Here is a 26856-nt window from a genome sequence, read left to right on the forward strand (position 1 = left end):
ACAATTTTTACAAAAAATGCAAAATAAGCTTGCAAATCGCAAAAAAAAAAACAAAAAAACTTAAATCAAAGATAGCGGAATGGAGCATGGTTCCGTTCGCAGAAGTGGAAAGCTTTTGACTGCCATTCACCTGGGAGTGGCCAGAAGTGATTCTTGTGCGTACGGTTCAAATCGCAACTCACAACGTCCGGATATTTATATCCACGAATCCTCTGGGTTGCAACCAAACACCCATTTGGTAGCGAGCTAAAGTGAGAAGACGTTAAACTTCGTGTGCGCTGGGTTTGGGTCCCGCCACGTTAAAACCCCGCCCAATAAAAAACAAAAAGCAGTCTCGGATGAGACCCCCTTTTTCTGATGACGACCACGGCAAACGTATTAAGGACTATGATTTGAGGGTATACACCTCGAATATCCTGACCCTTAATGGGGAAGGTGCCTCTGCTCGGCTGGTTGATGTCCTCGGGAAGACTAAGGCTGACATCACCCCCATCCAAGAAATGCGGTGGACGGGGCAAGTCAAAGTAAGCGTGGAGCCTTGCGGCGTCTACTATAGTTGCCACGTAAAAGAGCGCAAATTCGGTGTAGGATTTGTGGTGAGAGAGAGATTCCGTCGCCGAGTACCGGCGTTCACCCGGGTGGACGAACATCTAGCCACAATCCGCCTGAAAGCGAGATTCTTCAACATCTAGCTCGTCTGCGCCCATGCCCCGACGGAAGAGAAGGATGAGGTGTCCAAGATCTCTTCTATGATCGCTTGGAGTGTACATATGAGCGCTGCCCCAGACACGATATCAAAATCGTGCTCGGCGATTTTAATGTCAAGGTGGGCAAGAAAGGGATCTTTGGCGCCACTGTCGGAAAATTCAGCCTCCACGACGAAACGTCCGATAACGGACTGAGGCTGATCGACTTCGCCGTGGCCCGAAACATGGTAATATGTAGTACTAGGTTCCAACATAAATGATCTACCAAGCTACATGGCTGTCTCCAGATCGAAAAACGAGAAACCAGATCGACCATGTTGTGATAGACGGAAGGCATGCTTCCAGTGTTTTAGACATACAGTAAAATATGTGCGCCCAACTATGCAAGGAAAGATTTACGTCGAAAAGCTGCAATCACAACAGACGGCCAATTTATTCCCACATTTCCCACTCATTAAGTACTGCCGCCGAAAAAACAGTTGGATTTCAGCGAGCACGAAAGAGCAACTGGTACGATGAGTGTCAGGAAGCTGCAGAGAAAAAAGATACGGCCTACAGGGCCACGGGCGCAACGCGAGGGAAACGAGACGTATTTGCCGCATTAAGAAGAGAGAGGACGAAATACGTGAGTGCGAAGAGCTTGAAACGCCCGAAAAATTTTCCAGAGAGTTAGGCGACTTACTGAAGGTTTCAAGACCAGGGCGAACTACTGTAAGAACAACCATCGCGACCTAGAGACTGATGCCCAGAACGTACTTAAATTATGGAGGGAACACTTTTCTACCCTGTTGAATGGCAGGAGCACTGAAAGTAGTGGAGAAGACGAACCCGAGCCGCAGTCGATGACGATGTAGTCGATGTCCCACCGCCTAACTATGACGAGGTACGAATAGCGATTACACGGTTGAAAAACAACAAAGCTGCTGGAGCTGACAACCTGCCAGCTATTCAAGTACGGCGGCGAGGAGCTGATAAGGTGCATGCATCAGCTCTTATGCAGAATATGGTCAGATGAGCGCATGCCCGACGACTGGAATTTAAGTGCGCTCTGCCCAATCCACAAGAAAGACGATCCCACCATACGCGCCAACTACCGCGGGATCAGCCTTCTAAGCATAGGTTACAAGGTCTTATACAGTGTATTGTGTGAAAGACTGAAGTCCACCGTCAACGAACTGATTGGACCTTATCAGTATGGTTTTAGACCTGGCAAATCCACCATAGATCAGGAATTCACAATACGCCAAATCTTGAAAAGACCTGCGAGAATAGTATCGACACGCACCATATATTTGTCGATTTCAAAGCCGCTTTCGACAGCACGAAAAGAACTTGTATTTATGCCGCGATGTCTGAATTTGGTATCCCCGCGAAACTAATACAGCTGTTTAAAATGACGTTGAGCAATACCACCAGCTCCGTCAGAATAGGGAAGGATCTCTCCGAGCCGTTTGACCCCAAACGAGGTTTCACACAATAAATAAATATAATATAATAAAAAAATGCAACACAAATTTTTCCTAAAGTACGTAGCACCCCCTGCCCCTACCTGGCTACGCCCATGTGTACACCTATACCTGATTTCACGAAAGCGGATGAGTTGGAGCAAGAAATTTCAAAGCTAAAAAAACAGCGTGAAATCTTAACGCTGCAGCGGGAGATCCAGCAACTTCAAAACCAATCGCATCAGGGCAATTCTTTCGACATGTCTACAATTGAGGTTATGGTGCCAAGGTTTTCAGGCGACGATAGTTACGATGTACGCAAGGGGTTTGGTGAGCTCGAGGATGTCTTCGGCATAATGTGATACACGAATGCAGTTGCTTTGTGTTCGTCGGTTGTTGGATGGAACCGCAAAATTATTTGCCAGAACTGCCATAGCATCAGATTACCTCAGCCTGAAAACAGCGTTGATTGAACAGCTTGCCATTTCTTACTCCCTGTTGGACGTATATGAGGAGCTAAAAGCACGAAAATTGACAAGCAGTGAGAGCGTTCAACGATATTTGTTGGAGATGCAGTTGATCGCAAAAAAAAATTCAGATAGATCGCTATGAAAAGTTCCGTCCGAGAGCGGCCACAAGTGTCAAAACCGTCAAACCAAATACTATGGGTACAACTTCTGCACAGTCCGAGGAACCACGCTGTTACAACTGTTCACAATTCGGCCCCTACCAATCTCAGTGCCCGAAGCCTAAGCTCGCAATGGGTTCTTGCTTTAAATGTGGGGAGTTGGGGCACCTTTACGAGACTTGCTCGAAACCAGGTTTGGTCGCAGCTGTCAACAATCCCGAGCAGAGGTCAATATGTGATGAGGAGGAAGCAGAATTAGTTAGAGCAGTTCGTGAACTTCAAACGGTGAGTGTCGCTTTTGGGGTTAGACAAGACAAGTGCACGAAGTTTTTTAATTTTTTTGCTTTGGGGGAAGGTAATAGAGTGGTGTCATATGCAGGATTAGGAAAAGGAAGGGTTGGTGTTCTGACGCCTTTAGCACACGGTGAGGTAGAATTTCAAATACAGACGTTCGCAGCGGAAATGGTCGAACAAAGTCAAAGTAGTGAATCAAATATAATGGTTGATATACATCACTTAAATTTCTATGTATCAAGAATTTCGGACTCGAGTAGCTTATCGGAAGTTAGTTTGAATCCTGATTTAAGTGAACAACAAAGTAAACTACTGCAGGATGTGATTGTAAAATGCTATTTTAACCCTTTACCCGTTTTGGAAAAGGAGCCTTACGATCTAAAAATGAAATTAAATTTGACTGATGACACACCATTTCATTGTGCACCGCGTAGGTTATCATTTTCAGAAAAATCTGAAGTACAGGCAATAGTCGACGAACTTTTATCAAAGGGTATTATTAGATATAGCAGCTCACCCTATGCCAACAGTACTGGTACGGAAAAAAACGGCGCAGGTAGATTATGTATTGATTATAGGTTTTTGAACAAGAAAACGGTTCGTTGTTGTTGTTGTAACAGCATACAAACTCCCCAAAGACTTTTGGGGAGTGTTGCTGGAGTGACAGTCCTTGGCCAGATATAAATCTGGGTCGTTCCGGTTACGTAGACCCGACTGTCGTGGGATGGGTTCGTGAATATTTCCCTCTACCCTTAGTGGAAGATTGTATTGAATATCTGGAAGGAAAGAAATATTTTACAGCTTTGGATTTGAAAAATGGTTTCCTCCAGGTGGAAATGGACGAAGGGTCAATAAAATATACCTCTTTTGTAACAACAGGGGGTCAGTATGAGTATACCCGCATGCCATTCGGGTTGAAAAATGGATCCGCGTTTTTCCAACGATTTATTTGTGCAATTCTGAGAGACTTGATCTTCTCTAGGAAAATAGTTGTTTTTATAGATGATATAACGATAGCGACGAAGGACTTTAAGTCCCATATCGAAATTGTTAGTGCGGTTTTACAGCGGTTGCGCAAGAAAGGTTTAGTACTGAAAATGAAAAAATGTAGATTCGGGTTTATTGAAATTGAGATTTTGGGATATATGGTGAATAAAACTGGTATTCGGCCCCATCCAATGCACATTGAAGCCATTCACAATTTTCCACAACCCCAAAATTCTAGAGAGGTTCAGCAATGCTTAGGTTTGTTTTCATTCTTTAGACGATTTGCTCGGTCCTTTTCTTCAGTTGCAAAACCCCTGATCTGAGGGGGGACCTTAAGAAAAATACAATATTTAAATTTACACCCGAATGCATAGAGGCTTTTAATAAACTTAAGGAATGTTTAACTTCTGCCCATGTACTATCGATATACAGCCCGGTTAAAGAAACTGAGCTTCATACGGACGCTAGCAAGTTAGGTTTTGGTGCGATTCTTTTACAAAAGTAAGAAGATGGTAAATTTCATCCGGTATCTTACTTTTCTAAAATCATCTGAGAGCGAATCGAGATTACACCGCTTTGAACTGGAAACTTTAGCAATTGTATATGCTTTGGAAAGGTTTGAAATGCAGCTTAAGGGTATTGCCTTTACTATAGTTACGGATTGTAGAGCTTTGGCTCAAACTTAAGATAAAAAACAAGTGAATTCTCGGATAGCTAGATGGGTTTTTACCTTTGAAAACTATAATTATGAAGTGAAACACCGGGCAGCGATATCCATGGCTCATGTTGATGCGCTTAGTAGGTGCTGTACAGTGGTGTTGGATGGGATTGAGGATATAGATTTTAACCTACAAATAACTCAGAACAGGGATGAAACGATTAAATTGCTAAGATCTAAGTTGGAAAATGGACCGGTTCAGAATTTTGAGCTTGTTGATGGTCTAGTATTCAGGAGAAATAATGAAGGGCATACGCTGCTTTACGTTTCCAAAGAAATGGAAGATAATGTTATTAGAGCTATTCATGGAAAAATCGGTCATATGGCTGTGGAAAAGATTGTGGATCAGTTATAAAAAAATTATTGGTTTCCAAAATTAAGGAAGAGGATGAAAAACTTTATAAGAAATTGCCTAAAGTGTATAATGTACTCGCCAGAAACACGCTCGAATCACCATAATTTATTTAATATACAAAAAACTAGACTATTAACTATTTAATATATAAAAAACTAGAGCCTTTTGACACCTTACACATTGCCCATTTTGGCCCTTTGCCTTCTGTTCGCTCTGTTAGAAAACTTATATTGGTGGTGGTTGATAGTTTTACCAAATACGTGAAACTGTTTGGAGTAAAGACAACTAGTAGTAAAGAAGTGTGCGCTGCTTTACAAAAGTACTTTGACTACTATAGCCGGCCAAGGCGTATTATGTTTCATGTTTCACCTCACAGTTGTTTGCGGATTTTATGGTCAAGGGATGGGGGGATAGATCAGCATCTTTGCACATTCAGCTACAGCCACGCATGTTAATGTGCTTTCATATGTTGAGTTTGAATCAACACCACATTTCGCTGTGTGCAAACATTTTCTATTTCGGTTTAGATTTTAGACCAAATTTTCTATATTTGAAACCTAGAAACTAGAATTAAAACATTTTGGTTTGATTTTTAAACCACGAACTTTTTGGACTAAAATTTAAACCACAATATATTAAAAATTGCTTAAAACTATTGACTGGTTAAAAAAGTAGACTATAAAAGATTAAAAAAGGCAGTAGTCCCAGCGCGGTTTAAAAATCAAACCCAAATATTTGACCGTGTAGGCACCGAAACTACCATGTTTTCTTGCAGTTTTCTAAGTTCATACGAAGAGGAGACTTTTGAAAGTGTATAAATAAGTATTATAGCGACTTTTGCAAGAGTAGTTAACATTTCATGCTATTTTTTTCAGAATAAAGAAAAATGTTTCACTCTGCTGTTAGTGTACATGAAACCCACCAAAAACTAAAAATCGAAAAAAAGTTACATAGCGCACTTTGCAAGTGGACTACTCAATTGTTGAATATGCTATCTTATTTGTCCCTTCTTTTTATACAATTAAGGAGCGGCTGAATGTTAACGATGTTAGCGGTACATAATGATGTACCGATTACAACACAAGAAGTAATTGAAAAAATATGTGTTGAGCAACGAAGATTAAAAATCGCTTTATAAGTAATAAGATTTTGTAGACTTGTACATAAATAAAAGTAAATAGATACGCATAAATATATAAATATGCAGATATATTCAATGTGTAAAAACTGAAGTGTATACTAACGAAACTTCTACAAAACAAAACTGGAGTATACACTAAATAATTAAAATGGTGTAGTAATTTAATTTTTTACGCCACTGCTGAGGAGTATTGAAAAAACACAGGATTATAACTTAAAATATTTCCTCAAACATAGCTTACCCGCGGAAGGGAGACTTTGTAGTTATGAAAAATGTTGACACCACCATTGGCACTAACAAAAAACTTATTCCAAAGTTTCGTGGTCCTTACTTGATACATAAGAAATTACCCAATGACCGTTATGTTTTGCGCGATATAGAAAACTGTCAGATTACGTAGATGCCGTATGATGGGGTGGTAGAAGCAAACCGCCAGCGTATGTGGCTTGAGCAAATCCACGAGTCAGACACTGATACCTGAGAACCAATAGGCGACACTTTACCATTAGTTTAAAACTTAAGATTTATTTGACACTTTACCATTAATTTAGGACTTAAGATTCATTTGTCATTTTACCATTAATTTTTACTATGGGCGGATGACAAATTTTCGGGTGAATTTTTTTTTTTCCGGCGAAACTCAGAATAAGACAGATTAAGTTTCGTTAAACAGTTTCCAAGAAAGAATTGTATGTATGACGTTTTCTTGAAACTTTAGTCCCGTGTAAATAAACAACCATGTCCGCGTGGCTCAGCAGAGTTGAATGAACTTTGGCAAAAAAAAACTCGAGTTTATTGACATAAATTCATTACCTTCCCACAGCATCCCAGTGTTCTCTTTCCTTCCTCAACAAATTCATTATGAACATATGCCCTTGGAACTGTAATTAATCTATTGAGGACTGACAAGACATATTAGTATTCATATCAAAACCCCCAACACAGATGCTTCCGAATAAGCATTCCTCAAAAAGTGTTCTTACATAAATATTTTTTTAGTTTATTTTGTATTAAATGTAGAACTAACTATGTATATAAAAACTTGTCTTTGTTCTTAATGGTTTGGCGAGGTACTGAACATAGATACATTACCCACCTCTTAAATTAATTTTTGTAAAACACTACCGTAGATTTCCGCTTCAACTCGAAAATGGTCAAACGGTTGAGTGTACTGTGGCCAAGTATTTCTTGGATAAATACCGAATGAAGTTGCGTTACCCCCATTTGCCATGTCTTCAAGTAGGACAAGAGCATAAGCACACTTACTTGCCTTTGGAAGTATGTAATATCGTCGCCGGTCAACGTTGTATAAAAAAATTGACGGATATGCAGACATCGACGATGATCAAAGCAACGGCCCGTTCGGCGCCTGATCGTGAGCGTGAAATCAATAATTTGGTTAAACGCGCTGATTTCAACAACGACTCATACGTTCAAGAATTCGGTTTGACCATTTCCAACTCTATGATGGAAGTACGAGGGCGTGTGCTACCACCCCCTAAACTACAATATGGTGGAAGAGTTTCAAGTATGACTGGCCAAGTAAGTGGAATCGACTGTGCATGCAGTTTTTACATGTTTTAATGTGGATAGTTTTAAGTCAAATAAGGCAAGAAAGCCTTATTTTAGTATTATTAGAGATTTGAGAAAAGCATATCGGTGGAACTACTCGTGACTAGAAGAATATCGCTTCGCTAACAATATTTGTTCCACAACTTTTTAAATCCATATAGTTATTCTGGCGAAATCTACATTAAAGTCTAAATTTTGAACTTTGGTTTACTCCTTTGCTAAATATAGCTGATCATAAATTTTCGAAAACAAATTACAAAAAATTGCTGACTCACAAAAAAAAGCATCTCGTCATAAAAAAAATTAATTTAAAAATAGTTCTTGAAAATCGCCCCATTTTTTTAAATGCTTTTAATAGAGAATTAAACAAGGAATACTTTGGTATAATTTTAAATCTCTAAATTGCTGATGTTCACTATGCAAATAATCTTCAAAAAGTACAACTGTTAATAGCTAAGTTAGCTTTAGGACAATCTTGACCACCTTAAAGCATAAACAGACGGCAGCGTTATTCCGGATCAACTCCGGAATTAACTGCCGTCTGTTTAAGCTTTTATATATCTTAAGCCCGATTCGTTAGCTTTGAAACGACGTTAATATGATGCGCAGAACCCGAGATATAACGATTTGAAGTTGTACATGATTAGTCAGAATCACGAAAAAATGCAAACTTTGACAAAAGAAAAAAAAATAAAATAATCCTCGAACACATGTTAGCTTATTTCATGTATAGAACACATGAACAAAATTTGAAGCTAATCGAAAGTCTGACACCAAATTTGGTGTCCGATATGAAAAGGAATGCCTCATATTTAATTAAAAATATCCTGACCAGGATTTTTCAGCCATCCCACTCACGAAATATTTATTAACACGTTAATTCTCAACCAACCAACCAATTGGTTTTCCGATCTGCCGAAATTTGCACTTCAATTACTTTCACTACCTTGATCTAATGCAGACTTTATTCTTATGTTTCATTTCTGATGAGCTTCGATCCCAGCTATATTATGTATTCGATTACAAGGTTCAACAATATTTGATCGTATGTATTTTATCTCAAACACGGGGCTGACCTGATTTGAAGTGCATTTACAAAATTTTTGTAGCACGTCCAGTTTTTGAGAAAAAAACTGTTGAGGTATCGAAAAATGGCAAAAATGGAAAAGAAAAATAGAACTCGGACGTAGTTCTTCCGAAAAAAAAACCACGTATTAATGAAAATCCAATTCGTCTGGTGGCTTTTACCTCATGTCGGCAGATTAAGTGGAAAGGGATGAAAAATTAAAAAAAAAATAAAATTATTAAAAAAAAACACTAGCGGAGAACATGGCGAAGGATAAAGCCGCTATGGAGAAGCAGTACGATTCAGTTTTCATTCCAGAAAGCGGAAAGTTTTAAGAGTCGAAAGACTGGCTAATGATGAATCTGGTATATTGATTTTTTAATGTAGATTTGCTCATGAAATAACATTGTTTTTAAAGTAAATTCATAGATTGAGATTTTCGTATTGGTGGGAAAACAATGGCATGCTATTGAAGAACCACGTTTTTTTTTTTTAAATTTTTTAATAATTTCTAATAAACTTATGGACATGAGGTTGTTCCATCAGACGAATTGGATTTTCATGAATAGGTGGTGTTGAATTCATATCCCACGCCCAAAGTCTCAAAACGCATGTATTGTTGTGTAACGTTTGAAATACCTGCGGATTCATTTTATTCCTTGAGTTTAACTTCAATTACATATATTCCCTATGTACTTACTTTAGTATTTAGAAGGATCTATCCTGATTTACTTTACAAAATTTCGATTCAAATAATTTTTAAGCAAGTGGAAAAAGTCTATCTCATTTGGCGGTGAAAATCAAACCCAATGTAAAAAACGGGAAACGTCCTCAAACAATTTTCAATCAAACAACTGCGGTGTTGCCGTATTTTTCTCAACACTTCCCCCGGCATATACTCCGGATTTACCCGTTCCTGCGGAGCAACGATTGAAATAACGGCAAGTCGCGAGGCTGGTCTCTCATATATGCCAGTGCTAGTCGTTACCACGACGCTTCTTACTTGTTTATCAAAGCCCCCCCTTACTGAAATGACTCGACCCTTCGGCCAAGAGTTTCTGGGTCCATTGGGTTCCACTATATACACGATGTCTCCGGACTCTATCGGTTTTACGGCCTCGAACCCCTTAGTGCGGCGCGTTATCACCGGCAGATATTCGCGCAACCAGCGCTTCCAAAATGGAACTACCCAGGAGAAAATGGATTTGGAGTGAGTGCTTCGTCTCCGCAGTGGCCGAGCCGTATGTAAGTCAACGGTCGTGAGATTATGATCGATTCAACCTCCATTAAAGCGCCGCGGAGCAATTCGTGGGAAGGACGTGATGCTAGCAATACCCTCGATAGGATGTCCTCCACTGAGCGCACGAGGCGCTCCCAGGCACCGCCCATATGCGGTGAGGCAGGTGGGATGAACACTTCCACTGCATAGACGAATTCGTAAAGGTACTCTGCAGCTTTTCCTTGTCTATTTATTTGAGTTCTCGCTACGTTGCTTTAAAATTAGTAGTGTTGTCGCTCCAGAACTCGCACGGTACTCCTCGTCGGGCCATAAAACTTCGAACGGTGAGAATGCACGAATAGCAAATAAGCTATTTCTAGGTGGACGGCTCTCGTCGTGAGGCATGTGAAGAGCACTCCATACCTCTTCTAGTACTCCTACGTACCACCACTAGTAGGGGACCGAAGTTATCTACCCCCACGTATGTGAACGGACGAACGAATGTTGTTATTCGTGCCGGGGGTAGGCAGCTCATTTTTGGAGGTCGGGTTTTGCATTGCGAAGTTCACATACTTGGCATTCACGACGTATCTTGTTGACCACTGCTCGTAGTCGAGGTATGTAGAAGTTTTGCCGTAATTCATTTACTACTGTCTCTGCGCTGCCGTGGAGATACTTGATATGGTAGTCCAGAATAATCAGGCGAGTTATGTTATGGTTTCTAGGCAATATATCTGGATCCAGATGTCCTACCAGGCTGACCCTGCCACTGAGTCGTAGGACGGATACCCCATCCAGGTACGGTGAAAGCTTATATATAGAGCTCGTTCGGCTTACTGGTTTTCCCTTTCAAAGTATAGCGATTTCATCCCCAAATACGTCCGACTGAGCCTCTCCACAAATGCATTTCGGCCAGCTTAAGGTCATCTTGATCAATTAGTCGACGAAGCGAAGGACTTGATCTGCGGTAGAGACTCCAGATACGAATACTTAGAAATACTTTTGCCGTTACACGCAGAAGGCGGGGCCATCGAGAGAAACGTTCGTGTATTGATAGGTTATGTGGTAGGGCAGCGCCGTGGTAACCTACATATCGAGGTCTAAGCTCTTCGTAGGTGGTTTTAGTTTTGTCAATGTCGTTTGGCCAGTGTATTCGCCCCCGTCGCAATAACCGCGGTCCTCTGAACCATCGACTATCGGTAGATATCTCCGGCGATGTGTACCATTTGGTGGGGTCGGCCGCAGCATTGCCCAGCGAAGGCAGACATCGCCAATCCTTCACCTCCGTAAGCTCTAACAATTCGCTCACTCGGAACGCAATGAACTGAGAGTAACGAGGATGATCAGAACGAATCCAAGCTAAAATGGTCCGAGATTCGGTCCAAAATGTTTGACGATGGATGTGCAATGTGAATTAAGTACACCTGCAGCTAATCGAACGCCTGAAATCGCAGCCTGCTACTCAAGTCGCGGGATTGATAACATTTTCAATGGCGCCACCTTTGCTTTACTACCCACGAGCGCGCTGTCTACGATTCCCTTGTTGCTGTGGCGAATATAAGCCCCAGCCGAATAAGCATTTTTACTGGCATCCACGAAGACGTGCATCTCCAGCTCGGACCCACACTCCACATTTTTTAAATAACCTAAGGTCTCTATCTTGGGAGGAAGTCTCACCTATTCTGCCAGCTTAAATACTGTTCTTCGTGAATTTAGTCATTAACCGCACCAGAACGCTGTCAAACATATCGTCGACGGAGTGGTTGTCGACAGTACACTCCACGGCCCTCGGATGGCTGCTGCGAAATTCTTCCGCGTTTAAGTTCTTCACGTACTGAACGCTACTAGGTGAACAGGTAGCCCTGAACGTCATCACGGTCATCACGAAAACTGACGGCTTAACAGCTCCTGACCCAAACCAAAAAAAAAAACTCTAGTAGTTCTGATCCTGCGACCGTATCCTGCCTTGGTGAAACATTTCTTGAATAAACCTAATCACAGCTACTGCTTTCTGCCGGAACCTTCGCAGAACAGATACCAGGCACGTAAACTGATCTGGCCCTTTTAAAAGCATCGAGTTGGGAGACACACCCTTCGTTCTAGCAGCCGCATCCCAGACGATTCGGACCTTTTGCGGCGTATTTGGGTTACGTACAGGAAATATAGGCAGGTACCAGCACCCCTTTTCCGATAACGCACCGTCATCTAGAGGTCTGGCGTACCTTTGGCGTATTTCCAAATAAGGCCGGTTACAAAGCGCCCGTCGATGCGTTTCGTAGCTGACTTCAATTGCTCGATTGCATATTCGTCCTCTTTAGCCATCAGATTGCTGAATTTTCGCGTGACTTCGAGGTTATCTAAGCATATATAATCCTTGACACTTGCAGTAACTCAGCGTTGCGGCAGTGTCACAGCCGCAAGTATGAAATGCATGATACCCCAACTGTTGCTGCTGCTTTCCAGTAACCCCTTTCAGCGTCCACCACATACGCGTCTTTTCGGCTACCGGCTCGTTATCGCTGCCCTCGCGAGAGCGTAGAATTAAGCCCAGACGGCTGTTGTTGAGGCCGATTAGCAACTGGGGCACAGCGTTTACATAGGAGGGCAATGGTAAGCCCGCAACCATCCGTTCCGCATACGTCTGTAGAAACGCACTGAAGGCGGTGGTGCACCTTTAGACAGCGACGACATATGGAATACTGGCGTATAAGTCTCCACCGTTCGGATCTATCTGCACTCGTGAATGTGTTACATGCGTCAAGAGAACCAGAACTTCCAAGGCAGACAATGCACGTTCCATTTCTCCCTACACTGACGTTACCCGCATGCGCATTCAAGTAGCCGCGTTTGGCAGTAGACTTCGCTCGTATGTACAGCGTGGCGACGAATAACTGTTACCCAGGTTTTTTTGAGAAATAAAAGGCACCTTTACAGATTTTGTGAAAAAAGTACTTTGTTGTTAATTTTCCACAGATTTTACTTTAGTTGTATTAATTAGTTTTTAAATTTTAATCCTTATTTACATTTGCCAGCAGTGCAAACTTTGAGAGAAAAGTTCATTTGGCACGCAGGTCTTCGTCAGTTAATTTATTCCATATCTTCTGTAACCATAGGCACATTTTCTCCATTTTGGGTCTCTTATACTCCCCCTTTTGTCCAACATAAGGCCTCATACTCATAAAGCGAATAGACCCGAAACTGGTGACTACGACGGCCATTCATTCGACCAACCTTATACAGTTTTTTTCATTTTTGTATTTTTTTTTATACAAAGCCTAAGAAAAAATACACCTGAAAAATACTTGCGTGCCAAATGAACTTTTCTCTCAAAGTTTAAACTGCTGGCAAATGTAAATAAGGATTAAAATTTAATAACTAATTAATACAACTAAAGTAAAATCTGTGGAAAATTAACAACAAACTACTTTTTTCGCAAAATCTATAAAGGACCCTTTTATTTCTCAAAAAAACTGAGGTAACAGTTATTCGTCGCCACGCTGTAGAATCTGGAGACATTAAAAAATGTGACATTAAAACCGAAAATCCTCTCGATTGGTGAAAATAAACTAAAATACGAAAAATTTAAAGATCTGGCCCGCAAATATTTGAGCGCTCCACCCGCCAGCGTTCCAAGTGAGCAATTGTTCAGTGCAGCCTCTAAGAAATCGCCTCATGGGAGAAAAGGCAGCAAAATTACTTTTTTGGAATATAATATGCCCCTTTTGAACTTTGACTACTAGATTAAAACACTGTATATGTTAAGCACTCGATCAATGTTCTAATAATTTACAAAATTTTTAAATAATAAAAAACGATGACTTAAGTTCATTATAGATTTTTTAATATTATTCCTTACATTCGCATTACGAAAATTCACATTCGCATTCGCGAAACATTCCTAGTATGTACATATGCATATAAATATTTGAATATTATATTACGGCAGCATTTAAATCAACAAATAAAATTTATTTACTTACATAACATGCATATGTATTTATATATGTACGCATGTAATCCTTTGTGCCGCAGAAACAAAAAAAAACTAAGCACTTTTTAAAATAAATTGCTGCGTGTAGCAGTTATGCTGTATACCTTAATGAAATATAATTCTTGGTGAAAAATTTATTTGTGGCCTGTTGTTCAAGTACATATATACATATGTATGTATATGTGTATGTAGACATGGAAAATGTAATGTAAAATGTATGTGTAGACATGGAAAATTTGCGTAAGCAAAGAATATAGGCCGGTTCACATACAACTTTGGCGTTGCGTTGGCGTTGAATTTCAACGTCCACATAGCAAAATTTGTAAATTTTGTAAAATTATGTGAAATGTTTTTACCTTTTAATCAAGTGAGGGCAAGAAATATCATTTTTCATGCAATTATTGATCAGTGTTGGCACAATTTTTTTTATTTATTACCAAAATCAACAGAAGAAGTTGCCAAATTCACGGTAGACGTAGCAATAGCCACTTTCATACAGTTTGTTAGAGATCACACCATTCAGAACCATGGAACGCTGGAACAACTTTTCGCCTTCCGAATCTTTCAGGATTTCCTGGTATTTCTATAAAAGTAATCGCTTACGGGCCACTTCCTAATGTGGAATCAGATCCTGTATACGCCTATGTTACATGTAGGACCGAATCGAAAAAGTTACCAAATTGAAAAATAATTTACCAAATTACCAACTAAATAAAAAAATTACCGATTTTGGTTAAAAATTACCAAAGCGGCAACACTGTTATTGATATGAAATAATAATTTATTTTTCGTTAATATGTTAATTTAGTGGCCAAAGCATTCTCTGCCATGCTTCATTATAGAGGCATACTTTTAACGTGCGGATGTATGTACCTAGATAAAACTGGTCAAATAGCACGCATATATTCTTCTGTGCATGAGAATATATACATAAATAAATACAAATATATGTGTATATATGTATTAGGGTGCCAATCGAAAATGCTTTTTTTTTCAAATTTCAAGACTACCCCCTAATTTTATTAACTTTTAAGAGAAATACTGCCTATTTTTATAAGCTTTTTTATAAATTTTTTAAAGGTCATTTATAGGTCGCGACCTGTCGATTCATGTCAGAAATTGGATTTTGTAGATTTATGAGTTTTTGAATGACTATTTTCGGTTCGATTTCAAAATGGTATATAATAATCTTTGTCGGACTAGGCTTGTTGGGATTTTTTAACGGGTAAATTAAAAAAAGACCCATATTTCTCTTAATTTTTTAAAATTTGACCATCCATAATTTCTACATATATACATATATGGAGTACTATCTAAAATTAAATCTATTTTTAAATGAACTGATACCTCATTTACTGCAATCGTATAAAAATTGTCGAATTTAGACGACTTTTCTTAAATACGGCCTTGAATTTATATGTGTGTATGTACCGGAATTTCAGGTTTTTTGAGCAGTGTGGATAAGCAATTCATTAATATTTATTAAAAATTGATTTATACAATCGCTCTTTAGCAATAAAGTGGTTTTTCAAGAGATTTTAGGAAAATGGGGGTGGCACCGCCCACGTATATGATATATGCGTATCTCAAAAACTACTAGACCGATCTCAACCAAATTTGGTATACACATTGTGCTTAGCCTCCTTAAGTAATATTTCTCATAAAAACGAATAAAATTGGGGGATAGGGTCTTGAAATTTCAAAAAAGTATTTTCGATTGGCACCCTAATATCTATGTATATTAGACTGCATCACCAAAAAAGCTGCGGTTTTTCCGCCGGGTCCACCAAAATATTTCGGAAAAATATTAAGATTTAGGTGAGCTGGACCGATTTGAAAATACCTCCAAAAATGGAGTTTTTTTTATGAGTAAAAATAGTTTCTTAAGATTAAGCTTAAAAACTCTGCATAAAAATATTCAAAAATCATTTCAACGGAATCGGAACAATGAGATTTTTGATGCTGTTTTTTTTTCTTTTTTCAAAGATTGAGTTACGAAAATCTTAAATAACTGAGCCAAAACTATTCTGATTTAGACTTATGGGATCTCAGTAGAAAGGTATTTTCCCACTGTTTTCATTTCCAAAACATGTCCAAAAACGTCATTCGTGTCCCAATTTTTATTTATTTATTTTTTTCAGATACCAACACATCTTAATTCAACTTTTGAATGACGTTCGTTCATCCTACCTTTCTCTTTCATCGTTTGAATGAGTATATTAGCAAAGAAATAAAAAGGGTGAGAAAAAGCTTTCCAATGACACCTCACAAGCCTAAATCGGAAGAGTTTAGGTTCAGTTATTCAAGTTTTTCTTACAAATATGATTATTGCGATTCCGTTCAAAATTTTTTATATTTTTTTTTTTTAATATTTTTGTGCAAATTTTTTAAGCTTAATTTAAAAAGAAATCTTTAAGAAACTATTTTTATTTATAAAAAACTCCATTTTTGGAGGTATTTTCAAATCGGTCCAGCTCACGTAAATCTTAATATTTTTCCGAATTATTTTGGTGGGCCTCTTAAAATATAATAGATTTTATAATTCCATTGGAAAAACAGTACCGATTTTTTTTTTGTATGGGTATGATCCAGTCTAATGTATATACATATCTACATGTGTACATACAATCCTTTACTCGAAATTCTTAGTTGACGCAATTTTTATCTCATAAATTTTTTCTCATCAAACAATCCGTTTGCCTGTCTAATCTGCTTGCCTCATTTGCCTCGTCTGCTGCTGCAAATGAGTGCTTCGCTCGCAACGACGCAGAGCAGAGCTAATGAGGTCCTCGTTTGCTTGCCGCTCTACTCTTGCGCTGCCCTCGTTTGCATGCTCGCTGGAAACTTAGCGCACGTGCTCGTACTTAACGAGTACTCGTTTGCAAACAGCCTCGCCTGTTGCTCGTGAGCAGCGCAAGCTCAGAGCAAACTATCGAGGGAGCGAGGGGCTAAAATGAGACAAATCTGAACCCTGGTGAATGAGAAGCGTTTTTTCTAAGGTTTTTTATTAGAATAACAAGTCTTTCGAACTATCTTACCACCTATCTTTCATTTGTCTTACTATACTATTAACCGGTTTGCGAAGGCTGAATAGGTGGCCCGTGTCTCATCACTGCTACGGTCTTCAGACATCTGCATGGTTGAGTTATCTGGCCAATCTTCTTCTTAATCGTTATGCAGAAAGCGTGGACCACTTATTCATTTACTATCGTGAGTTGGTGATATTTTTACTCGCGTTGCTTCGTTTGTAGGATTTAATGAACCTGGACGCAATCGCCAGTTATACATTAACTGTTAACTTAGACCAATCGATATAAGATCAATTATAGAATAGAATGAAAGGACGATTAAATTAATGAGGTAAAATATAAATCCCGAAACACTACACGTCAAGGCGAATTAATATAAGGTGATTGAAGTTTTTGCAATAAACGTTGGTGAAAGTTGAAAAATAAATAGAATTTTTTCAGGTTTACTTAATGAAAATATAAAAAATTGTCAAGTAATGTGTAGACTAGTACATCTAGTATGAAAAATCTGCATTTTTTTACAGGTTTTCGTCTATTATTGAATTAGAAAAATATACATACATTTGTATGTAAGTAATATCACCTATTTTGTTTTTTCTCTTAAATAGCAACTTTTCCCACCCCAAAATAAGGTGAGTTTGGCTTCCCCAAATCAAGGTGTCTGGGATATGCGTGGTAAGCAATTCTTTACTGGAGTGGAAATTCGGGTATGGGCAATCGCTTGTTTTGCACCCCAAAGAACTGTGCGCGAAGATGCTTTGAGGAATTTTACACAGCAGCTGCAGAAGATTTCAAACGATGCCGGTATGCCCATTATTGGACAACCATGCTTTTGCAAATATGCGACTGGTCCAGATCAGGTCGAGCCTATGTTTAGATACTTGAAGAATTCATTCAATGCCCTTCAATTGGTCGTCGTTGTGCTACCTGGAAAAACACCTGTTTATGGTATGTACATAGAATCGATAATTGAAATCAATACAGCTTGCTCCTCCTAATGTACTTAATTTTAATAACTGCTTTGCTTTCTTAATGGTTTTAGCTGAAGTAAAGCGTGTTGGTGACACCGTGTTGGGTATGGCCACACAATGCGTACAGGCAAAAAATGTTAATAAGACATCCCCACAAACCTTGTCAAATCTGTGTTTGAAAATTAACGTGAAGTTGGGTGGCATTAATTCCATATTGGTACCTTCAATCCGTCCGAAGGTCTTCAACGAACCCGTTATTTTCCTAGGAGCAGACGTCACTCATCCCCCAGCCGGTGATAATAAAAAACCTTCGATTGCAGCAGTTGTTGGATCCATGGATGCTCACCCATCACGCTATGCGGCCACTGTTCGTGTGCAACAGCACCGTCAAGAAATTATACAAGAGCTAAGTAGCATGGTCCGTGAATTATTGATTATGTTCTACAAATCTACTGGTGGATACAAGCCTCATCGTATCATTTTATATCGTGACGGAGTCTCAGAAGGCCAGTTCCCGCACGTGTTGCAACATGAGCTCACGGCTATACGTGAGGCATGCATAAAACTGGAGGCAGAATACCGACCAGGTATAACATTCATTGTTGTACAAAAAAGGCATCATACTCGTCTATTCTGTGCTGAGAAAAAAGAACAGAGCGGAAAATCTGGCAACATACCAGCTGGCACCACAGTCGATGTTGGTATTACTCATCCAACCGAGTTTGACTTTTACCTTTGCAGTCATCAAGGAATACAAGTAAACTTTTTCAAATCATTACAGTTTAACGTTTATTAATCTAATTTATCTACATAGGGTACAAGCCGGCCTTCCCATTACCACGTTTTATGGGATGACAATCACTTTGATTCTGATGAGCTCCAATGTTTAACATATCAACTGTGTCACACCTATGTGAGATGTACTCGGTCCGTTTCAATACCAGCACCAGCTTACTACGCTCATCTAGTAGCATTCAGAGCCAGGTAGTAGAAGCTAAGTTTCATATCTAATTACTTCAGTTTTCAAAGCATTAATGGGGGTAAAAAATTGCATAGTTGTTGTTGTTGTAGCGGTTACAACAACCTCGCCCAGATAGGCTAGTCCCTCAATCTTTGTCGTCAAGCTCAACTAACGGGAGACCCAAGAAACGCGCAGCCTTTATAGGGTCCGTCCATAGGGACAGAGGCATTAGTTGAGTGGGTTTTAGTGGACATGCGAAGAGATGTTTCGGGTCGTGGGGTACTCATTGAGCTTCTCTGCATCCAGTCTGCTCAGGTACGAGTTCAACCTGTTGCAGTAGCCAGAGCGAAGTTGGGCTATTGTGGTCTGAGTCTCCCAAGGTATACGAAGCTCTGTCTCGCCCACGTCAGGTGAATGTGTGCCCAGAACGGCAATCACAGGTCTGGAGCCTACGTAACTTGAGACCGATTCCCTGTAAATGCCACTCAAGGCCTGTCAATATGCTGTCCGGTCGCTTATCAGACCAGGGCTTATACTTGTTATGTCTGGCGAGCTGCAGCAGCGAATCGTCTATCTGCTCGAATCGGCTATCTCAGGAGCGCATCTATTTCAGGGTGATATCCTGCCGGGCAGCTGTTGACAGGGGTATATAAACGTTAAATATTGCGAGCTCGACATCGTCTGACCGGATAGCAATACCCTGACATTGGAATCCCTGGGGTTGATGTCTGCTTCGATGAGACGATACTGCGCGGTACAACCTCGTCTCTTGAGCCGCAGCATTTAATATTCCATGCCGGCCCATAAAGACGGTTATCTCCTCGATCTTACTCTGTTGTCCGTTTACAGTTAAATTGTAAGAGCTTCGTGTGTCTAGGGAGATTTTTTGTTATGTGGAAGGTTGTTGTTGTTGTAGCTACAACAACCCCGCCCAGATCGGCTGATATCTCAGTCGTTGTCGTCGAGTTCCACTAACGGCAGCCCCAAGACGCGTGTAGCCTCTATGGGGTCGGTCCACAGGAACGACGCCGTTAGGGTTGTGGGGTATTCCGGGCATGCGAAGAGATGTTTCGAGTAGTGAGGGGTCTCTCCGCATGCCGGACATTCGTTCGGCACATCCGCATTTAGCCTACTCAGATAGGGGTTTAGCCTGCTGCAGTAGCCAGAGCGAAGTTGGGCTATTGTTGTTCTGGTCTTCCGAGGCAGATGGAGCTCTGTGGAAGGTGCCGCCCTGTGGTGGTAGTGGGCGGCGTCGTGGTTGGGACTTGCGACCGAGCAGCGCAGCACGGGCCCTCGAAGTCGCTCGTCCAATCTCGCGTGTTGCGTAGACCTGAACATGCCCTAAAGCGACAGCAGCCAACGCAGATGTTGCACTTGACTGATGTCACGTTACTGAATATCCTGAAAGGCGTTTGACACTATCAGTCACTCCACGCTATTAGAAGACATGAGGCTTCCTCTCTCCCACAGGGACTCAAAGGATGGTCGGCGAATTATCTGAGTGGTCGACATTCGTTAGAGACTAACCAGCAATCCGAGAAGAATTAAACAGGGGGTCCCACAGGATGATGAATTGTGCTCGAAAGTAAACGGTTATCTCTCCAAGCTTTTTCGCTTCTTCACTGCAAGGATCTTAACCCTCTCCCCTACAAAACCCTCGGCAACCCTTTTTATCACCTGCACGAAGGTGCTCAGACTGCAGCTGGGTATTCACGCCGATGACGAACCAATTCCGACGGTGAATAACCCGAAAATCCTCGGAGCAACCTTCGACAGTCTGCTCTCCTTCTCGGCGCATACAACCGCAATTGTCAATAGAGTGCAAAGCCGCAACAAGTTGCTGAAGTAGCTAGCCGGCAGCACCTGAGGCAAAGACAAAGAAACTTTGTTGGCAACGCCTGTGTGTTCACCGGGGACTAGTAGGACGCAGTGGATGAAGCTACATACTTGCCATAACACGGCAACTCCGGACAGCGGCCGGATCCCTTCTGGTATCGCCGCAACATTACCTGCACGACGTCGCTCATATCCTCCCAATTAAGGAGCATAACGCAATGCTATGCGAGCAATTCTTAGTAGAGTGTCACCGCCGAGGAATGTAACAAAGTTGCAGAGAAAAGATGCCGCCTACAGGGCCACACTACGATTAGGCGCAACATGGGCTGTGTGAGATCGGTAAAGGGAACTGAAGAGGGAAGCGAGACGTTTTTGCCGCAATAAGGAGCATTGGTGACAAGATCTTATTGAACGTATTGAGGTGAAAGACTGAAGCCCGTCGTCAAAGAACTGATTAGGCCCTATCGGTCTGGCTTTAGGGCTGGTAAATATTCCGTAGGCCCGGTATTCATCATACGCCAAATTTTGGAAAAAAACCGTTAGGAAAGGATCGACACTCACACATATGTTTGCCGACTTCAAATCCACTTTCTACAGCACGAAGAAAAGTTGCCTGAATCTCATAACCTCGCGAAACGTATACGTTTGTGTGAAACGTATACGTTTGTGTGAAATGACGTTGCTACCAAACGGGGTTTCAGATAGGGCGGCTCACTCTACTGATTTCTTTAATCTGATGCTGGAGAAGATAGTAAGAGCTGCAGAGCTGAACCGCTCAGGAACAATTTGTCACAAGAGAGTACAATTTCTAACGTATGGCAATGACATCGACATCATCGGTAACAAAATCCGCGAAGTATGTTCTGGCTTCCAAGTTGGATAACGAGGCAAAGCGAATGGATCTGGTGGTAAACGACAACAAGTCGAAGTATCTCCTGTCATCAAGCAAGCAGTCAGCGCATTCGCGCCTTACCCACGTCACTTTTGACAGTTATAATTTCGAGAAACCAGCAGTTTACTTATAAACCAGCATTAACACCGATAATGTCAGCATCGAAATCCGACGCAGCAACAAGCAACGAGTGCTACTTTGGACCGAGTAGGCAGTTCAGAAGTATAGTTCGCTCTCGACTTACGAAAACCACACTCTACACCCTAAAAATATTTTGATTAAATTAACGCATATTAAGAGAGGTAACCAGTTTCCTCTCGTAATGTATGCAAATTTGCACACCGTGCTAATTAAATTAAACACTCCTTGTTTACTTTTACATACCATATGTGTGGCGTAGAACAGATCTCAATTTTTTTTGTTGAGTTCTAAGCACTTAGTGCTCACAATTAAACAGTTTACACATGCAATGTTTGCTCTAAAAAAATTTTGTTTAAAGTTACGCATATAAAGAGAGGTAACCAGTTTCCTCTCTTAATTTGTGCAAATTTACACACCGTCTTAATATAATTAAACACTTCCTGTTTACTTTTACATTCCAATTTTGTCCCGTTGAGTAAAATTACACATAAAATGTTTAAAATTGATTATATATGAGCAATTAATGTTTTTTATTAGTAAAAAATGTATTTTTACGTTCAAAATGTTTGCAATTTTAAACATTTCATGTTTGAATTTATGTGCATATTTTAAACATCTCATGTTCAAAAATCAAGTCATGAACATCTTATTTACACAGATTTGAGTTGAAAAATAAACACTTTTTAGCAGTAGTTTTACATGCACTTTTTAGAGTGTATAACCCCCCTATTATGAATTTTGGTACGATAGACGATAAACGCTTGCAAGCGTATCGTATGAAATCAGTTCTCGTATTATCGTTTTCACACTCCCGACACATGATTCAATAATATAAAGGTTTTGTAATAAAACAGTATTCTCGCTCCCATACATAAAATCGGCTTCTTTACTTGTGCACAATGTTGCTCACTCTACAGTTTCTAGTTATATGAGTAGTAAAACCAAAAATTCTTCATACTAAATATTTGTTGGCATCACCTTCGTTTGCGTAATTTTCTGGAACAAGTCTAGAATAGCGACCATTTAACAATAAAATAATCAAAATCGCCGCTTGATAGAACTTTTTACGCTGATTTCAACTATACCAAATTTATTTGGCGCAGTTAAAAAATGAAGATATAAGAGGTTTATTTGCTTTGTTTGTTTATATTTTTTATTATCACTAAATTCTTAAGACCCAAAAGTAGATTATAATAAAATATGCATATCAAATTAAAGATAATAACTGATACTTCTAAATAGAATAAATTTCTTTGCCATTAATTATGCAGTTTATTTTCAAAAAAGTTATTTCATGAAAAAATAACATTTGTTCGTTTTTAGTAGTTTTGGTTTGAAATTATAATAAAAGCATATAAATATAATATATGGTGACGTCATCAGTATTTTAATCGGTTATGTAGTTCATACGATATTAATATTTAAAATATCAATATATTTAAATTTAACCTTCTAGTACGTCTTTATTTTTTACTCGCGCCTAATAAATTTGGTACCGTTGAAATCAGTATGGTTGAAATGAGCGTAAAAAGTTCTACTGATCTGCATTTTTCGTTTTTGCTAAGCTGAACGGTCGATATTCTATATTTGTTCAGGAAATGACAATTATAAATGTATATTTTCACGTATTGTTTAGTATTTCCATTAAAACTCCAAATATATTGAAAATTCACATAGAATTAATAATACACATTTTACATCTAATTGTATACTTTGCGTACTTTTTGTAGTACCATTCTACTACCGTTTTCGCAAAAGGCGTTCACATTCTTCCCCTTTCTCCTATTTCCAAAATACAAATCTAGATAAAGGAGTGTCAAATTTCAGCTGTCACAAATTACATAACCTTGAATTATTGAATCATGCTCCCGACAGAAGTATTGTTGTGAATGGCTGTGGTTTTTGATCACTTTTTTATTGAGAACCAGCACAAATCAGCATGATACAAATATTTATAAGGTACAATCGCTGAGAGCCAGCTTTAGGAATTTTGACGTTTGCTAGCATTTTGAAAATTTCTCTCGCCGTCATTTCATTTGTTTGTTTTTATTTTCACTCAAACCAAATAAATATATTTTGACGAAACAACAAAATTTGAATGCACATACATACATACATATATACATATGTATGTAAATAAATAAACAAATGTAAACAATTGTGTTCAATGAACTTCTATGCAATTTTCTATATTACGTATAACTAATATTTTAAAAAACTTGATACTGCTCTGCTTGCAGTGGACAACGGTATTTGCGCAGCCGTTAAAGCAGCAACTCATTTTTCGTTTGGAAATTTTTTAGTTTTTCCAACTTATGAATAAATAAATATTTCAAATCATAAATTTACATTTGTTTATTTTGAATTTCTTTGACATTAGAAGCATTTCGAGAGAGGAAACTCAAAATGCTAGCAAACGTCAAAAAAAACCCAATGGCAGACGAATTGAGCGAGCGGTTTTACCCATGATTCAATAATACAAGGTTGTGTAATTTGTGACAGCTAAAATTTGACACTCCTTTATCTAGATTTGTATTTTGGAAGTAGGAGAAAGGGGAATAATGTGATCGCATTTTGCGAAAACGGTAGTAGAATGGTCCTACAAAAAGTACGTTAAGTATACAATTAGAAGTAAAATGTGTATAATTAATTCTATGTGAATTTGCAATATATTTGGTGTTTTAATGGAAATACTAAACAATACATAAAAATACGCATTTTTGATTTAAGTTATTCGTCATTTCAGGGAACAGATCTAGAATACCGACCGTTCAGCTATGCAAAAACGAAAAATGCAGATCAATAGAACTTTTTATGCTAATTTCAAACATGCCAAAATGATTTGGCGCAAGTAAAAAATGAAGAGGTTCTAGAAGGTTAAAGTTCAGTTTTTAATAATAATAGATTGGCGCTTACACATATGTTAGTGTTTGGCCGAGCTTCTCCTCCGATTTGTGGCGTGCGCCTTGATGTTTTCACACAAAGCGGAGGGACCTATAGTTTTACGCCGACTCCGAACGGCGATTGTATTTTTATGAGAAGTTCAGTTTTTAGATATTTTAAACATGAATATCTTATGAACTTTATAACCGATTAAAAAGCTAATGACGTCACCATAAAGGTAATTAATTTGTTCTTAAGCTGATGTACATAATTTATAGCTTTTTGTATTTTTAAACCAAAACCACTAAAAAACGAACAAATATTATTTTTTCATGAAATAACCATTTTTAAAAAAACTGCATAATTAATGGTAAAGAATTTTATATTATTTAGAAAGTACAAGTTATTATCTTTAATTCGATATTACATATTTTATCATGATCTACTTTTGGGTGATAATAAAAAATACAAATAAACCTCTTATATCTTTTTTTTTTTTTTACCTGCGCCAAATAAATTTGGTATCGTTGAAATCAGCGTAAAAAGTTCTATCAATCGGTATTTTTGGTTATTTTATAGCTAAACAGTCGCTATTCTACACTTGTTCTAGAAAATTACGCAAACGAAGGTGACGCCAACGTATATTTAGTATGAAGAATTTTTGGTTTTACTACTAATATCACTAGAAACTATAGAGTAAGCAACATTTAGAACAAGTAAAGGAGCCGATTTTATTTGTGGGAGCGAGAGGACTGTTTTATTACAAAACCTTTCTATTATTGAATCATGGGTTTTACCCAAGGCATACTAAACAAGGTAGAAGTGATTTTGACATTTCTCTCTTTTGAACACCGACTATAATGTCAAATGATGAATAACTTTTAACCTTTTTCAAGTTGGCAATATCTAATTTTCTTTAAAAATTCAATTGCGTGCTTTGATATAGTTTTCAATTGTGTAAATTTTTTTTGTTTTTCGACCACTTTTATTTATAGATACATCATATATGTAATACTCCTATATTGGCAGTAAGAGCTAGTACCGTCCGAAAACACTACAGTACAGATATATCAATAAACACGTCCGAAAGAAAAGGAACACATACGTTTATAAATAAACATGTACACGACACATTTACAAAAACGGCACTCAAGTACACAATCCATTGACAAAAACAGTACTATACTGTCTCGCTTTGATTTCGGAATGCTTACACATTGAGATGTTAGCTTACTACCAATATAGAAGTATTACATATATGAGATACATACATTTACAAAAATGAAAAGGAGCAGGAACTACGAGCGTTGCGCTATGTGTGGCAAGATCCAAGGCGTTAAAGTGGTGCGATACTTTAAGGCACCTAGTTGCGAAATTAGAAGACTTCGTTGGGAGAACAGCTGCGGTGTTCAATTGGAAGACTCTTTCCGTGTATGCGAAAACCATTTCAACGCGGTTTTATTACTGACCCATTGCAGGCAAATATTTTCAAGCGCATGCGTTTATACCCAGGTACTGTTTCCATGCCCTGGGAGGTTCCTGTGCCTGAAATGTCTGAAGCACACGAAAGTTCAGAACTGAGTAAGAGTAGTTTCTTACAAAATTATGCACACATAACCACGTCAGGACCTAGATTTATACTGATATACATACATACGTATGTAGAAGAAAATATTAAATCTTTCTTTTTATAAGTGCGGATGTTTTTAGAAGTAAATATTTAAATATGAAACTAAACGCGCAAAAACATTGGGCGAATAGAAACAAAAAAATGTTTAAAACAGTTTCATAAAACATCTCTTTCATTTAATTACGTGGTTTCCTTTATGAGGTATTCTTTACTGCCCATATGTATGTACGTATATGTGCATATAAGATGCGAATGCAGCTAAAATTCTTTGAAGGCAATATTGAAGTAATTCTTAAAATTAGTACATATGTATGTATTTGCATGGTGAAATTATAAACAGGTGAAGTAATAAAAAAGCTTTCTCGCTTTATTTTCCTGATATTCGGCTAT

General features: G+C 38.9%; 1 protein-coding gene across 1 annotated transcript in view; it reads left to right on the forward strand.

The window, feature by feature from the left end:
- The window catches only part of LOC118744878 (protein argonaute-2), a gene marked incomplete at its 5' end in the record, with an annotated part of 71283 nt that overhangs the window by 21096 nt on the left and 23331 nt on the right, over positions 1 to 26856 (forward strand). The window contains 4 exon segments of the mRNA XM_036478279.1: positions 7406 to 7817; positions 17761 to 18100; positions 18195 to 18880; positions 18938 to 19107. Coding sequence (XP_036334172.1) covers positions 7406 to 7817; positions 17761 to 18100; positions 18195 to 18880; positions 18938 to 19107 — 1608 coding nt within the window.

The sequence above is a fragment of the Rhagoletis pomonella genome, unplaced genomic scaffold (genome assembly GCF_013731165.1).
Source record: "Rhagoletis pomonella isolate Grant_MI unplaced genomic scaffold, Rhpom_1.0 Rhpom_scaffold_00008, whole genome shotgun sequence".
NCBI lineage: Eukaryota > Metazoa > Arthropoda > Insecta > Diptera > Tephritidae > Rhagoletis > Rhagoletis pomonella.